Consider the following 17,011-nt stretch of genomic DNA (forward strand, 5'->3'; position numbering starts at 1 on the left):
TTCTGCGTCCTTCTCTGGGGCTGCTCCTCTTTGGGGGAGGAAGGGAGGAGGAGGAAAGAGAGAGAGAGAAAACTTCTTTGGGGGGAGGAAGGGAGGGTGGCTGGATGAATGGAAGGATTCTTCCGACAAGCACAATGTAAATTTTGGCTGATTCTGGAAAGTTGGGGTTTTTTGTTTGTTTTTTAAAAAAAGATTTCTCTGTTCCTATCTGGATTTTATTTTCTTTCAAAAAGACTCTGATTAGGAATTAGAGCACCTGGATTGGTCCTTCTATCTTGGAGAGTGGAGTGATTTCAGATGGCAAATGATAATAGCACACATCAGTAATGAGACAGGAAAAGTAGCTCTCCGTTCAGTCCAGAAGGGGGCCCTGGCTGGAGTTTCCTTATCAGTTGCAGTTCAGCCGCCTCTCTTCCTAATCTCCCTTTGAAATCCCTTGTAGAGCACTGCTGCTCTTAGGTCAGCAATGGAATGTTGTGGTTTCTAATGGCAGACTTATGTCCATTTTTTTTTTTTTTGCATCCTCCTGGATGGAACTAAGTGTCTCAGAGCAACTCACCATCTCCTTTATCTTCCTCCCCCACAACAGACACTTTGTGAGGTGGGTGGGGCTGAGAGAGCTCTCACAGAAATTGCCCTTTCAAGGACAACCTCTGCCAGAGCTCTGGCTGACCCAAGGCCATTCCAGCAGCTGCAAGTGGAGGAGTGGGGAATCAAACCCGGTTCTCCCAGATAAGAGAGCTCTGGCTGACCCAAGGCCATTCCAGCAGCTGCAAGTGGAGGAGTGGGGAATCAAACCCGGTTCTTCCAGATAAAAGAGCTCTGGCTGACCCAAGGCCATTCCAGCAGCTGCAGGTGGAGGAGCGGGGAATCAAACCCGGTTCTCCCAGATAAGAGAGCTCTGGCTGACCCAAGGCCATTCCAGCAGCTGCAGGTGGAGGAGCGGGGAATCAAACCCGGTTCTCCCAGATAAGAGAGCTCTGGCTGACCCAAGGCCGTTCCAGCAGCTGCAAGTGGAGGAGTGGGGAATCAAACCCAGTTCTCCCAGATAAGAGAGCTCTGGCTGACCCAAGGCCCTTCCAGCAGCTGCAAGTGGAGGAGTGGGGAATCAAACCCGGTTCTCCCAGATAAGAGAGCTCTGGCTGACCCAAGGCCCTTCCAGCAGCTGCAAGTGGAGGAGTGGGGAATCAAACCCAGTTCTCCCAGATAAGAGAGCTCTGGCTGACCCAAGGCCCTTCCAGCAGCTGCAAGTGGAGGAGTGGGGAATCAAACCCGGTTCTCCCAGATAAGAGAGCTCTGGCTGACCCAAGGCCATTCCAGCAGCTGCAAGTGGAGGAGCGGGGAATCATCTGGGAGAACCAGATTTCACGCACTTCACCACCACACCAGACTGGGGGAGGGAAGGGACTGCAGCAGGTGCCATGCCATCAAATCCACCTTCCAAAGCAGCCCTTTTTTCCAGGGAAACTGACTGTAAGAGGCAATTCCATATCCAGAAGCCCCACCTGGGGTTTGGAAGCCTCCGGAAGGTTCTGGGAGTTCCCTGCTGGGATCTTAATTCCTAGCCTCCCTGGTGCCGTTTTCTGGAGCTGAAACAACCTGAGAAGCTGCTATGTGCCCACAGAGGAAAGTGATAATGTGTGCAACGTTAATTTTCCCCAGTGGGACAAACAGCAGTTTCCCAGGGCTGTTTCAGGTTCAGAAGATGACACAGGGGGAAGGAACAAGTCTCTCTCTCTCTCTTTCCTCCTCTCTCCCTCTCATACACACACACACACACATACAGAGCTATCTGATCTGATCCAATCTCCCAGTTCTGGGAATTAAGGTCCCAGCATGGAACTCCTGGTGTCTGGTCTGGTGTCCTGCTGGCAACCTTCTCTCCACTACATGGACGTTATAATGTGTGAAGCAGCCCCAGAGCTGGGCCGCAGAGAAGCAGGTGTGTCTGTCCCCATCCCTGCACTTAACGTGTGATTCCAGTTGCATGTGAATGTGGGAATGGCTTCTTCAATTCCTGGGAATTCCAGTGGCGGTTTTCTCCTGCCCTTTGTAAACACCGAGTAGACCCCTCCCCATTCAAAATGTGTGCCATGAATTTGGGGTACGGACATGTTGCTATTTGTGCATAGTGCCATCAAAGTGCTGTTCTTGCAGACAGCAGAAATCTGAAATCCAGTTTCGTCTTCTTCATAAATGAGGCTTCCCTTTGCTTTCGAGGAGCCCCCTTGCTTTGTTCACATGAACACCACATTGTTAGCAGGGGAGAGAGAGCGCCACAAGAGGCCTTGGTTGTGCCGGTGTGGGTGCAGGCTGAGGTGGCTTTCTGTCAGCCTTGCCCACTGACTCAGCCAGAGCTTCTCGGGGGAGTAGGGTGGTCGGTGGTCGGGGGCCTCTCCTGTGGGAAGCTCCTTGGCAGCCTTTCCTCCTTCCAGCCAGCTGCTGACTGCACCTGACCCCACGCTGAAGCTGTCCACTTAGCAATTTCCAGAGGACTCTGGTTTCTGCTGACCTTTGCAGGAACTGACCAGCTGTGCCTCCGTGGTCCTGTTTGCTTGCCACGACTTTTGCAGAAATGCTGAGAGAGCCCTGAGAGGGGTGAGGTTTTTCTTTGGGGCCTTGAGAGAACCGGCTCAGCTGGAGACAGAATTCAAGCACAATCACTGGGGACAATCACAAAATACTGTTGGGGGAGCCTCCAGGTGGAGCCTCTCAGTCTCCCAGAGAGGTCAGTCGGCCCTGGAGAACATGGCTGCTTCTGCTTCGGAGGGTGGTCTCTGAGGTTCCCCCAGGCTCCACCCCCAAAGTCCCAGGACTTTCCTAGCCTCCTTGTGTTCTTAGGCCTTCTGCTCTGGGAGAGCCACATCACTCCATCCTCGCCTCCATCTTTATCCTTGCACCGATTCTCTGAAAGTGTGGCTGACCCAGTGAACAGTGTGGAGATGGGGGGATCTGAACTCGCTTCTCCCATGCTGCAGACCAGCACTCTAGCCCAGAGGGGTCGAACTCATTTGTTACGAGGGCCGAGTCTGACATAACTGAGACCTTGGTGGGCTGGGCCATGTCGGGTTGGGCCGGGCCATGTGTACCTATTTAAGATTAGGTAGCAGAGATATAAACCGATAAAGGACACAGACAAACACAAATATATATATTTTTAAAAGCTTAAAACGTTAGCACTCATTTGTTTTAAAGATGCTTTCTTTATATTTCTCCCATGGGACCCAGGAAACTGGGCAAAGGAAGTTCTGGCTCTTTCCTTCCTTCCCCAGAGGTCTGGGGGGGGAGCCTCAGTATCTCTGCTGTGCAATTGAGAGAGCCTGGCAAAGCAAGCTCTCCTTCCCCCCCCTTCCTCCCCAAGGGAGGAGCCTCAGCCAATGGAGAATATAGAGGTTTTGCTCTGTAGCTCCTGTGCAAATAAGCAAGCCTTTCAAAGCAAGCTGTTATGCGGAAGGAAGCAAGAGAGAAGGAGAAGGAAGCAGATGACAGCCAGTTGCCCTGGGGTCTGATAGGAGCCCTCTGGGGGCCTGATTCGGCCCCTGAACTGCATGTTTGACACCCCTGATCTAACAACTACTCCACACTCCCTCTCGCTCTTCAGGGGCTAAGCCTGCCTCCTCACTCCAGTGGCTTCAGTCTCTTGTGTTGTGGGGGGAGGTGATCAGGGTTTGTCCTGTCCAACCAGCTTGCCAGGGTTAAGCAATTCCTCCTGCCCTGGAGAGTCACTCACAGCTGTTCTGTTTGCTAGTCAAACAGTGGTCCCTGCAGGGTGAGTCTGGCTGGCATGCAGGAAGGTTCAGGTTCCGCCTCTTGCAGCAGTCAAATGAGGACCAGGTAGGAGGCGATGCGGAAGACCTTTCTCTGCCAAGACCCTGGAGAGCTGCTGCCAGTCCGAGGAGGTAAGCTTGACCTGAGCAGACCGAAAGGAGGCTGACTCAGCAGGAGGCAGCAGGTGGCAGGGGTTGAACTAGGGATGTGCAAAAAAAAAAATATTCGGAATTACACGGATTCGGAAGTACACGGGGAAAAAAAATTCGGATTCCCCGTGTACTACTGAATACCGTATTCGGAATAGCCGCATATACGGTAATGCGCGGCTGTTTCCGAATATACGGCCCTATTATACCCTATGGGCCATTGAAATCAATGGCAAATAGGGTATATTTGAAGCCGCCTGGAGGGGGGGGGTTTGAGGGAGAGCCCCCAGATTTGCAGGGGACCTGCAGCGGACTCTCCCCTCCAACACCCCCAAGTCCCAAAAAGATTGGGCCAGGGGATCCAATTCCAGGGGCACCCAAAGAGGGTGCCCCTATTCCATCATTATACCCTATGGGCCATTGAAATCAATGGCAACATAGGGCATAATTAGAGGCTACTGGGGGGCAGGGGGTTTGAGGGAGAGCCCCCAAATTTGCAGGGGACCTGCAGGGGACTCTCCCCTCCAACCCCACCAAGTCCCAAAAACATTGGGCCAGGGGATCCCATTCCAGGGGCACCCAAAGAGGGTGCCCTATTCCATCATTATACCCTATGGGCCATTGAAATCAATGGCAACATAGGGCATAATTAGAGGCTACTGGGGGGTAGGGGGTTTGAGGGAGAGCCCCCAAAAAAGGCCAAGCAAAGCAACTCAAGATTTTAAAAAGTGGCCTTTCACCAATAAGAAAAATTAAGCAAAATCAGTCAACAACACCCCCCCACCCCCAAACCAAGAAAAGTGACAACAGGAAAAAAAGGCCAAGCAAAGCAACTCAAGTTTTTTAAAAGTGGCCTTTTACCAATAAGAAAACTCAGGCCAAATCAGTCAACAACAACACCCCCACCCCTAAAACCAGAAGGAAAAGGGGGACAAAAGTGGCCTTTTAAACAATGAAAATTAGGCCAAACAGCACCCCCCCCAATAACCTGAAGATAAAAGTAACACAGCAGCAACACAACACAGCAGCAACAAATCAAACAATGAAACAGTAAAAAAATCAACTTTTAATAATACAGGAACTCCCCCCCCCAAAAAAAACCCTTCACCCTAACCCCAAGAAATCCAAGCCACCCAAATCAGGAGAAGTAAAAGGACACTGCACTTTAAAAAGTCCTCTCACTAAATTAAGATATGGGCAAATTAGCAAAAACCCCCCCACCCCAGGCCCCCACCCCCAACAGAACCTAACCCCAACCCCAAATAGGCTACCCTACCCACCCAGTACTCACCCACCCAAATCTGGACAAGTAAAGGGACTCTAGTCCTTTTACCAACAAAAACTAAAACAAGAACCCCAAAACTGTCTTACCTTGTCTTCTCTGAGTCCAGGGAGATCTGGTAAGGCAGTGAGAGAGCAGCAGGCAGGAGCTGAAGCCAAGGGCCAGCCACCAGCAGCAGCACAATCTCTCTCACACCAACCCACATACACCAACACAGCAATGGAGGAGTCCAGCAGGAAGACTCCTTAAAAAGGTTCTCTGGCCCTACAGAGAGCAATTTAAAAAAATAGCACTGCTCTCTGATTGGCCAGACAACAGTGCTTACTTGGATACCCAAGTAAGCAAAAGATCAAAAATAACAACAATGTAGCTGATGGCTGGGCCATCAGCTACACAACAGCCCTGCAAAGCATGCATTTGCAATGTATTTTGCAAATGCATGCTTTGGATTGGCTGCTGGGGCTCCTCCTCCCCCTCCCCCCCTCCCGGATCCCAGGGAGGCTGGGAGAGGCGGGAAGAGGCCACTAAAGGCGGGAAAGCAGCTCCTTTGAGGCTGCAGAGAAGCCATTCCCGCCTTTTTCTTTGACAGCTTTGACAGCCGCATACTTCCGAATAGCTATTCGGAAGTATACGGCGAGCCGTATTCGGCTGCCGCATAATAAATGGCATTGGCATTCGGCTGCGGCCAATTCCGAATACAGCCGAATCAGTGTTGATTCGGCTGTATATTTGGTTCGGCCGAACCGAATGCATATCCCTAGGTTGAACATGAGTCAGTGCTGTGATGTGATGGCTAAAAAGGCAAACATGATTTTGGGCTGTATCCACAGAAGTATAGTGTCCAGATCACGTGATGTGATGGTATCGCTTTGCTCTGCTCTGGTAAGACCTCATCTGGAGTCTTGTGTTCAGTTTTGGGCACCATATTTTAAGAAGGATATAGACAAGCTGGAAGGGGTCCAGAGGAGGGCGACGAAGATGGTGAGGGGTCTGGAGACCAAGTCCTATGAGGAAAGGTTGAAGGAGCTGGGCATGTTTAGCCTGGAGAGGAGGTGGCTGAGAGGTGATAGGATCACCATCTTCAAGTACTTGAAGGGCTGTCATCTAGAGGATGGGGTGGAATTGTTTTCTGTGGCCCCAGAAGGCAGGACCAGAACCAAGGGGTTGAAATTAAATCAAAAGAGTTTCTGGCTCAACATATAATTCTGTGATTCTATGGCTCAGTTCTGCTGCACAGCATCTTCCAGTCTTTGCTGGATGCTTTCACAGGATGGCTTTCCAAAAGCACCCCAGTCTCTCGCCTTGCTTTGGGCTCACGGTCTTCTGAATTCTCCTTCATTCATTCTCTGCCAAAAACCTGACCACCCGCTCTTCTTCCCTCTGCTGCTGCTTCTTCTCCTTGCAGGGTGAAGAGAAACAGAAGGCATCGGCTGCGTTTTCTCAGCTCCAAGCTGCCATGGAGACCCTGGGAATCATGGCGGAGGAGCAGAAAGCCATTTGGCGAGTCTTGGCTGCCATTTACCACCTAGGCGTTGCGGGAGCCTGCAAAGGTAGGGTGGACAAGGCAAGCATTTTGTGGGGCACAGCAAAGGGCTGGTACCAAGAGAAACTGCCTGTGCCCCTCTGCTCTTCCTACTGCAGCTGCTGCTGCATCCACATGTTCTGGAAAGTAAACCATCTGGCCAATACCATCTGCCTGGCTCATTAGCTGGGACTCTGTTCCCTCTTGGCCTGCTCATAAGACATCAGAGAAGCCCTGTTGGATCAAGCCAATAGCTCCTCCAGTCCAACACTCTTTGTCACACATGGGCCAAAACACCCAGGTGCCATCAGGAGGTCCACCAATGGGGCCAGGACACTAGAAGTCCTCCCACTCTTGCAACCCCCCCCCCCCCCCAGCACCAAGAAGACAGAGCATCACTGCCCCAGACAGAAGAACATAAGAGAAGCCATGTTGGACGAGGCCAATGGCCCATCCAGTCCCACACTCTGTCACACAGTGGCCAAACACCCAGGTGCCATCAGGAGGTCCACCAGTGGGGCCAGGACACTAGAAGCCCTCCCACTGTGCACCCCCCCAGCACCAAGAATACAGAGCATCACTTGCCCCAGACAGAACATAGGAGAAGCCATGTTGGATCAGGCCAATGGCCCATCCAGCTGAACACTGTGTCACAACTGGCCAAAGAAGCCAGGTGCCATCAGGAGGTCCACCAGTGGGGCCAGGACACTAGAAGCCCTCTGTTAGGAGCAAGGAATACTTCAGTGCAGGGTTCATCTGGCAAGGGTATTGGGGGGAGCATTCAAGTTTTGCTAGTTGAGGCAGCTGTTTGGCCAGCCCAAACAGGTCCCACCAGACCCGCCCTCCTCCAAGGTGAAGAGGAGCCTTTTGACATGGCCCCTTTTGGCATGGCCCCCCTCTCCAAGGCAACCTCTTCAGGTATGGAGAAGGGTCTCTCTTGTCTGTGGCTGGTTTGGCCAGGCTCTTGTTGGGGGTGCTGGAAGCCCCATGAAACCTGGTGGCCAGAAGAGAGAGTGGAACTGTCAGGAAATCAGAGGAACCCTCGTGCAGTCGGAGGACAGAAGAACCCAGAAGAGTGTGGTTCTTGGTCTGAGCTAAGGAGCATCAGCCACAAAGATTGGGGCTTAGAGAGTTCCAGGTCTCTACACTGGGTCAGGCTGAAGAGAAAGGCCCCACAGTCTCTCACACAAATGCACCAGCTGGACAAGTGGGACTTCTGAGGGTCTCTTCCTGGATCACCACCTGCAGCCTTGCTCTGAAGGCCAGGAGAGGCAGCCGTCTGCCAAGGCTGTCAACGTCCCCCCAAAGCCCTGTCCCACCAGGGGGAAGCATCCCCCTTATAATTTAGTGGATTCTTAGGTACTGAAGAGGTGGAAGTGAATAACAGCTCTTTATTTGGTACAGCATTGTAGATGGCGGCACAGTGAAGTCTGATAACTGGGCCAATGGGGCCAAACTTATATACATCTCCGGGTTCCTGTGCAAGCACAAGATTGGATCATTCAAACCGGCGGGGGCTTGTGATTGGTTAGGGCAGCAGAGATTTGGCTCCTGCTGCTCATTGTTCCCAAGTCCCCAAGCTCAGTCTGTATGGCTCCAATGAGCCAGGCAGGAACACCCATAGTCTTCAATTAAGTCCTCATACGTAACACCCCTGTATTTTGAACTTGCTGGTCCAGGGCATGGAGAGAAGAGAGCATTCTCGGGAATAGAGCTGACAGGGAAGAGCCAGCTCACCCCGGCAATGCTGTGTTCCTCCTCAGAGTTTCCCCAGGGGGCTCACAGCAGCTCTTTTGGTTCTAGATGCCGATGGGTGGTTGCGTTGGCCCGAAGCAGCTGAACAAAGTTTGAGTCCAGTCAGGCACCTTGAAGACTCACCAAGTTTTTATTCTTCTGGGTGTAAGTTTCCCTGTGCTGCTCACTTCCTGAGATACTTCTTCAGATAGAGAAGTGTGCCTGCACATGAATAAAACCTTTGTCAGCCTTAAAGGTGCCCCTGGACTCCGGCTTTGTTTCGGTTTTGTTCTTGTGGTTCTGTGTCTGAGCTCCAGCCAAGAGAATATTCCGTGGAGATCGTGTTTCTGAAGGCTTTATTAAAACGTGCAGAGAGACAGACTCTGATGTCCCTCATGAATTATTTTAAAGACGTTCTGTAACTTCTTCGAACGACAGCTGCCCATGATTTATGCACTTTGGTTTCAAAGGCCTGGGATACGAAGTGCTGCAGAGTCGGCTGGGAGGGGGGGCATTTGATAATGTCTCCACAGTGTGTCTTGGCATAGCTTATGGTAATTTCTCTCATTAATAAATTATTAATTGTTTTTAAAAATGGAACATGCTCTCTATTGGAGAATGTGTGTGTTTGCCCAGTGCAGGCTGTGAAGAAATGCATTTTCTCCTGGGAGGTTGGCAAGCAGCAAAGCCTCCACTTTGCATTTTAACAGGTTTCCCCCCCACACCCCCGACACACCCCAGACAGAGAACAGGCAGGAAGGGGGGATGTTTCCAGTCTTATCTCAGCCCATCTTCGTACAAAAGCTAGTAGGTTTAGACAGTGGGATGGTCAAACATCTCCCTTCTCCAGGCAGGAAACAGAGTTTGGAGGACTGTAGGCCAGAACAGCTCCAGGGATGATCTCCAGGAAAGAAGGAACTGGAGGAACCACTTCTCTGACCTGGCCTGACTGGGTCAAGTGGGAGGGGACAACAGAGATGATAAAAACACCTTCCTTCAGCGGGGGGTGGGGGGGCTCTCTTTCTTTGGGATGCTGCGTGCATGAGAGCGCTTGGCTGCAAGCATGTGGCTGTTGACGATGTGTTCTCCCGGGAGAGTAGGAGTAAGCTTTAAGGTAATAGAAAACTCTGTAGCGAACTAGAACATCTAAACAAAAAAGCCTGCCATATATTTTAACAACTAATAGGGCTTGTATAGAGGAAGGGGCCAAGGTTTTGTGTTTTTACCAATATCTTTTGTGTTCCTTGCTCAGTCTGGTGCTCTGTTAAAAATGTGCTTGTGAACATTTTCTTTTTAATAATAAATAATAATAATAATAATAATAATAATAATAATAATAATAATAATAATAATAATAATAATAATAATAATAATAATAACAACATTTTATTTATATCCTGCCCTCCCCGCCGAGGTGGGCTCAAGGCGGCTAGCAACATTTCATAAAATTATACAGAGTTTAAAATCACATTAACTTTAAAACATTCCAGTTAACCAAGTATTATACAGGTTTCCAGGTGCTAATTCCATTTATAAATGATAACAGCGAAAGTCACCCAACAGCGGTCTCTCAGCCAGCAAAGGCCATCCTGAAAAGGGTGGTCTTGCAAGCCCTGCAGAACTGGTCAAGGCACCGCAGTTTTGATGATGGGTGTGGTTCTCTGTACCACATAGACCTCCACCATCTCAAACATAAGAACATAAGAGAAGCCATGTTGGATCAGGCCAATAGCTCATCCAGTCCAACACTCTGTGTCACACAGTAGCCAAAAATCCCAGGTGCTATCAGGAGGTCTACCAGTGGGGCCAGGACACTAGAAGCCCTCCCACTGTGCCCCTCCCCTCCCAAGCACCCAAAATACAGAGCATCACTGCCCCAGACATAAGAGAAGCCCTGTTGGATCAAGCCACTGGCCCATCCAGTCCAACACTCTGTGTCACACAGTGGCCAAAAAAACCCCAGTTGCCATCAGGAGGTCCATCCGTGGGGCCAGGGCACTAGAAGCCCTCCCACTGTGCCCCTCCCCCTCTGCAAACACCAAGAATACAGAGGCATCTGAAGAGGAGACCCATGGGGAAGGCAAGCAGTTGGCAAGGGGCTCTTCCTCCAAGGGTGCTCCAGGCAGTAAACGGTTCCCGCAGTGACCAGGTGCTGGCTGGGCAACAGGAGTCACTGAAGCCAGGCCTCTGAACTTGGATGAGAACCTGGGAGTCAGAAGCTGATCCTCCCAGTGGGAAATCCCAACTGCCATTAGGTGATGGTGGCAGGAGCTGGGAACCCCTAGGAGGGCAGGGCAGAATAGGGTCTGCAGGCCAGAGCAGCCACATTCTGTCACACAGGTGTCCTGTTGCTTCCTCCCCCCCCCCCCAATCTTCCAGCCTCCTGTCTAGTCTGACCCTTAGCGAGCGAGGCAGACAGAGCTCTGCCCCAAGGAGTTCACAATCATTGTTTGACAGTGGGAGGGGCAGGAAAGGGAGGCCAAGAGACAGAAGTGCAGCACTGCAGGGCAGGCACTTGGGAGCAGCCAAGGGGTCTGGAAAGGGCGTCTTCTCTAAGGCCCTGAGGCATACTCCGTGTTTTACGCAAAGGAGCTCTTGCAATCTGTGCAGGAGAGATTGCCGTCCTTAAGTGCAAGGTTTCCCAAAGGTTGGCGATGGCATCTAGCAGAGCACAGTAATTGGGGTGTCAGTCAGCACTGCAATTAGGGCACCTGGCAGCATCCAGCAGGCCTTAATTACCCAATTTCCTGAGAGCAGCACTGCTGCTGCCGCCTCCCTCCCTCCCGCTCAGTCAGAGATGCCCTGAAACTGCTTTTCTCGCCGGCCTCAGAGGTGCAGTGACCTTTCTCAGAACGAATGGTGAAGAGCAGGGGCTGCTGTTTCAAAACTGGGCTCGACCCTGAGCCAACACAGGCCTCGTTTTCCTAGCTGCTGGTCCCAAAGAGGCTGGGAGAGATGAGAGAGAAGGCTGGATTCTGCCCCCTTTCAGAGCATTTCTGCAGCTCAAGGGAGACCTCCTGCCTCCCTGGGTAGCCTCCAAGACCAGTCCCCAAAGATTTCAGCCGAGGGCAGGAAGCCAGGCTCCCGGGCATCCCAGGCTGCCTAACTCCCTTTCCCTTCTGTACTCGCTGGAAGGCACTGAGCACACAGGCAGGGCTTGGTTTGAGCCCCAGGAAAGGAGGCCCACCTGGGAGTGCTCCCTCTTCCTGGACGACTGGGGTTGACTGCCTAGAAGGCGAGGAATGGGGCTTGAGGGGTCAGGTCTGCTGACTTGGCTTCTCCTCCCCCCCCCCTTAGATTTCTATTAGTGTTTTCCTGGCTCTGCCGCCTCCTCATGCTGCTTGTCAGGGTCCCATCGATTCAGGGCCCTGATGCCTTTGATGACGGGCCTTTTGGGCAAACAGAACGGAGGCTGAGTCCAGCTGGGCACCTTTAAGACCAACAGTTTTATTCAAGCTATGAGCTTGTGCGTGTGTGAAGTGCTCAGACTCTTATCTGGGAGAACAGGGCTTGATTCCCCACTCCTCCACTTGCAGCTGCTGGAATGGCCTTGGGTCAGCCAGAGCTCTCTTATCTGGGAGAACCGGGTTTGATTCCCCACTCCTCCACATGCACCTGCTGGAATGGCTTTGAGTCAGCCAAAGCTCTTTTATCTGGGAGAACTGGGTATGATTCCCCACTCCTCCACTTGCACCTGCTGGAATGGCCTTGGGTCAGCCAGAGCTCTCTTATCTGGGAGAACCGGGTTTGATTCCCCGCCCCTCCACTTGCAGCTGCTGGAATGGCCTCCTGTCAGCCATAGCTCTCTTATCTGGGAGAACAGGGCTTGATTCCCCACTCCTCCACTTGCACCTGCTGGAATGGTCTTGGGTCAGCCAGAGCTCTCTTATCTGGGAGAACCAGGTTTGATTCCTCACTCCTCCACTTGCACCTGCTGGAATGGCCTCGGGTCAGCCAGAGCTCTCTTATCTGGGAGAACCGGGTTTGATTCCCCACTCCTCCACTTGCACCTGCTGGAATGGCCTTGGGTCAGCCAGAGCTCTCTTATCTGGGAGAACCGGGTTTGATTCCCCGCCCCTCCACTTGCAGCTGCTGGAATGGCCTCCTGTCAGCCATAGCTCTCTTATCTGGGAGAACAGGGCTTGATTCCTCACTCCTCCACTTGCACCTGCTGGAATGGTCTTGGGTCAGCCAGAGCTCTCTTATCTGGGAGAACCAGGTTTGATTCCTCACTCCTCCACTTGCAGCTGCTAGAATGGCCTCGGGTCAGCCAGAGCTCTCTTATCTGGGAGAACAGGGCTTGATTCCCCACTCCTCCACTTGTACCTGCTGGCATGGCCTTGGGTCAGCCAGAGCTCTCTTATCTGGGAGAACCAGGTTTGATTCCTCACTCCTCCACTTGCAGCTGCTAGAATGGCCTCGGGTCAGCCAGAGCTCTCTTATCTGGGAGAACAGGGCTTGATTCCCCACTCCTCCACTTGTACCTGCTGGAATGGCCTGGGGTCAGCCAGAACTATAGCAGGAGCTGCCCTTGAAAGGGCAGCTTCTGTCAGAGCTCTCTCAGTCCCACCTACCTTACAGGGTGTGTGTTGTGGGGGAGGAAGGTAAAGGAGATTGCGAGCCACTCTGAGATTCAGAGTATTAGGCAGGATATAAATCCAATATTTTCTTCTTCCTCCTCCTCTGATATAATGAAATGGAAGTTACCAGTCCATACATATAAGTAGAGAGTGAGCAGAACATAAGACCATAAGAGAAGCCATGTTGGATCAGGCCAACGGCCCATCAAGTCCAACACTCTGTGTCACACAGTGGCAAAAAATTTTATATACACACATACACTGTGGCTAATAGCCACTGATGGACCTGTGCTCCATATTTTTATCTAAACCCTTCTTGAAGGTGGCTATACTTGTGGCCGCCACCACCTCCTTTGGCAGTGAATTCCACATGTTAATCACCCTTTGGGTGAAGAAGTATTTCCTTTTATCCGTTTTAACCTGTCTGCTCAGCAATTTCATCGAATGCCCACGAGTTCTTGTATTGTGAGAAAGGGAGAAAAGTACTTCTTTCTCTACTTTCTCCATCCCATGCATTATCTTGTAAACCTCTATCATGTCACCCCGCAGTCGACCTTTCTCTAAGCTAAAGAGTCCCAAGCGTAATAGATGTGCAACAGTTTCACAGTGCAATCCTAAGAGCACTTTCCTGGGAGTAAGCCCCATTGAATAGACTTTAGTAGAATTCAGAGTAGACCTGTTTAGGATTGCTCTCTCAAGGACCAAACAGGATTAACAACCTTAGTTTATATGGTAACCATTTGTTTGAGTTTATTCCAGGGAAGAGCATAGTCAACATTGAGAGGGACTGATGGACAGATATCCCGTATCTGAAGAAGTGTGGCTGCACATGGAAGTTGGCACCCTGAATAAAACTCTGTTGGTCTCAAAGGAGCCCCGCGGATTGAACTTTGTTCTGCTGCTTCAGACCAACACGGCTGGCTGCCCACCTGGATTTAGGACAAGCAATCAGCCAGAGGTGGTCAGGGGAGTGGGTTTCCTTCACCCTGTAGCTCCTTGACTTTCAGGAGAGGCAGCCAGACGGAGAGCATTCAGACAAGCCTGCAATCTCATAATGCCAGCAGCTCCAGGCATAGATTTAGATTTGTCCTATTAACAATAAGTAAAATAATTTGTTTTCTGGAGAAAATTAAAAAAGCGGTGCAGAGAAGAGATCTCATTCATATTTTGCTCCAAGCAGAGAGCAGGAAATGTGAGTTCTTGCAGTTGATTGAAAAGAGCAAACGCCAGATGGGAACGGATGACGGAGAGCGGCAAGGGAGAGGAAGACGCACACGAATGTGCTCAAGACCTTCCCAAGGAGAGACTGAGCACGAGATTAGCTCAAAGCATCCAAAGATTTGTAAAACTAAGAGTCACAAGGGCAGATTTAGCGAGTCTGAAGAAGAGGACACAGATGAGACTTCCTTCCAGCTGGGGGCTGAATGAGGAGGGGCCCTGTGGGGAACAGGGGTGTGTGTGTGTGTGCTGTAGGTGTCACATGATGTGATGGTATCCTTTTACTCTGCTCTGGACCTCCCCTGGAGTCTTGTGTTCAGTTTTGGGCACTACCTTTTAAGAAGGAAATAGACAAGCTGGAATGGGTCCAGAGGAGGGTGACGAAGATGGTGAGGGGTCTGGAGACCAAGTCCTATGAGGAAAGGTTGAAGGAGCTGGGCATGTTTAGCCTGGAGAGGAGGTGGCTGAGAGGTGATAGGATCACCATCTTCAAGTACTTGAAGGGCTGTCATCTAGAGGATGGTGTGGGATTGTTTTCTGTGGCCCCGGAAGGTAGGACCAGAACCAGTGGGTTGAGATTAAATCAAAAGAGTTTCTGGCTCAACATTAGGAAGAACTTCCTGACCTTTAGAGGGATTCCTCAGTGGAACAGGCTTTCTTGGGAGGTGGAGGACTCTCCTTCCTTGGAGGTTTTTCAACAGAGGCTAGATGGCCATCTGACAGCAATGAAAATCCTGTGAATTTAGGGGGAGATGTTTGTGAGTTTCCTGCATTGTGCAGGGGGTTGGACTAGATGATCCTAGAGATCCCTTCCAACTCTATGATTCTAGGAAGGGTTTGGGTGCATGCATGTGTGAGGCGGTAGGCCATTGGGACCCACTGTGTTCCAAAAACACCACTATCACTGTGGTATAGATCAGCCCAAGGTGCATGCTGGTTCCTTCCTGTTCCGTCTGGCCCTAGGGTCAAGGGAAAACTCCTCCACACCTCTTTCTCCTTCCCCCATAGCTTGGGCAGGGGGCCAAAAGAGACTGGTTTCTGCCTGCCTGCCTGTTCACAGTCTCTCTCTGCAGCTTCTGGGTTTGGTAAGCAGGCTTGTTCTGCAGCTTGCCCCACACTGAGCCTTTTTTTTTTAAATGTGAAGCTGAAACTAAGGTTCTTGGGGAACAAATCATGAAGGACACAGCTTTTGAGTTCTCCCATAGTAGTCACCAGGCTGGGTGTTAATAAAGGGGTGGGGGTGGGGAACAATGTTGTTTCAGGCCCTGCTCTGACCTGTATGATGTGTCAAAAGGCAGGTCAGTTTGCAAAGGTTAAGTGGTGTTGGGTGGAGCTGGTTAGCCCAGGCAGGCTAGATGGCCCCTTCCGCCTCCCAGGAAGAAGAAAGGAAGACCAGCCTCCAGTTAAACACGTGAACACTGGGAGTTGATCAAATATCTGCTACCACCGAAGGGACCATAAAAGGGGAATAGCCAAGGAAAAACATGCTGTTCCTTATGTGAACAAAACTAGAGTCAGAGGTTAGAAGATGATTTAAGGAAAGTCTCAAGGGAAGCAAAATTGGGCGATTTTATGAAGTGTGTGTGTGTGTGTGTAGGGGGGACCCCATAAACACTGTCTCTTCTGACCTCTCTTTACGCCACTCGATAGACGTCTTGTTCTCTCTGTCCGCTTAAGAGGCTGCAGATGGCTCTGCTGGCTCAAAGCAAAATCCGAAATCCCGACCCAGATATTGTCCTTTATTAAGATGAGCCACAATGACATTGAACAGCGTACAAGCATTCGGGAGCTCTAGCTTCTCTGGGAAGCTTCTGCGTGGTTTTGTGTCCTTTTGGCAGATCTTAGTGAATGAGATTACAGGGCTGTTATTTTTGTATTTTGCTTTGTACCAACACAGCAACCCACAAATCTCCATTTATTTAATTTATTTTGGTATTTTGTAAATTTTGTGTGTGTGTGTGTTTGCACCAGAAGTCATGTTGACCTCTGGGGACCTGGAGGATATTCAGGGAGGTGACTGAATAGAGCCTGACCCTGCCTCTCCATTGGGTATTCCAACGAAATCTCCCATCCAAGTACTAACCACGGTCAACTCTGCTTAGCTTCTGAGATCTGATGAGATCACTGGGCCTGCCTGGGCTAACCAAGCCAGGGCACAAATCTCCATTTATTATCAGGCCCAACTTGCTGTGGCTTGTGGTAGACTTTGTGGCAGCATCAGTTGTAGAGAGAGATTGTTGAGCCTTGGGCTACAGGCACAGTGAGTGAGATTCACAGGGGAGAGATCTATCAGAGGCCACAGTGACCAGAGGGAACCTCCACAGTCAGGGGCAGTCATGCTCTGGATCCCAGTGCCAAGAGGCAGCAGCAGGGGAAGGCATCGCCCTCTGTGCCCTCTGCTTTGTTAGTCCTCTGTGTGAAATGAGATGCAGGAGTCAGGGGCACAGGGGGTCAATTCCATGGGGCTCTTCTTCTGCTCCTTTCCCAAGGGCCCTGCCAGACCCCCCCCCCTCCAATTTGGAGAACAGTGAGGATGAGGAGAGCTGGAGGCACCGGGCATTTTTTGCCGATGCCCTTTAAAACCGCTAGCGATAGATTTGCTGCATTTTGGCATATAAAAATATGACTCCTGCAGCGTGAAATCGAAGGCGCTGCTCAGAGGTGAAATGAAATCTAATTGCAGCAATCAGTTTATTTCTGCTCTCTGTCTCTTTTATGAATGGCTTCCATCAAGTGGCAGCTAATTAGCTCTGTTGCC

The 17,011-nt window shown here is 50.9% G+C and overlaps 1 protein-coding gene across 1 annotated transcript in view; it reads left to right on the forward strand.

Moving 5' to 3' along the window:
- The window catches only part of MYO18B (myosin XVIIIB), a 156,822-nt gene that overhangs the window by 23,975 nt on the left and 115,836 nt on the right, over positions 1-17,011 (forward strand). The window contains 1 exon segment of the mRNA XM_060249021.1: positions 6,605-6,749. Within this exon segment, the coding sequence (XP_060105004.1) occupies positions 6,605-6,749 (145 nt within the window).

The sequence above is a fragment of the Heteronotia binoei genome, chromosome 11, assembly GCF_032191835.1.
Source record: "Heteronotia binoei isolate CCM8104 ecotype False Entrance Well chromosome 11, APGP_CSIRO_Hbin_v1, whole genome shotgun sequence".
NCBI lineage: Eukaryota > Metazoa > Chordata > Lepidosauria > Squamata > Gekkonidae > Heteronotia > Heteronotia binoei.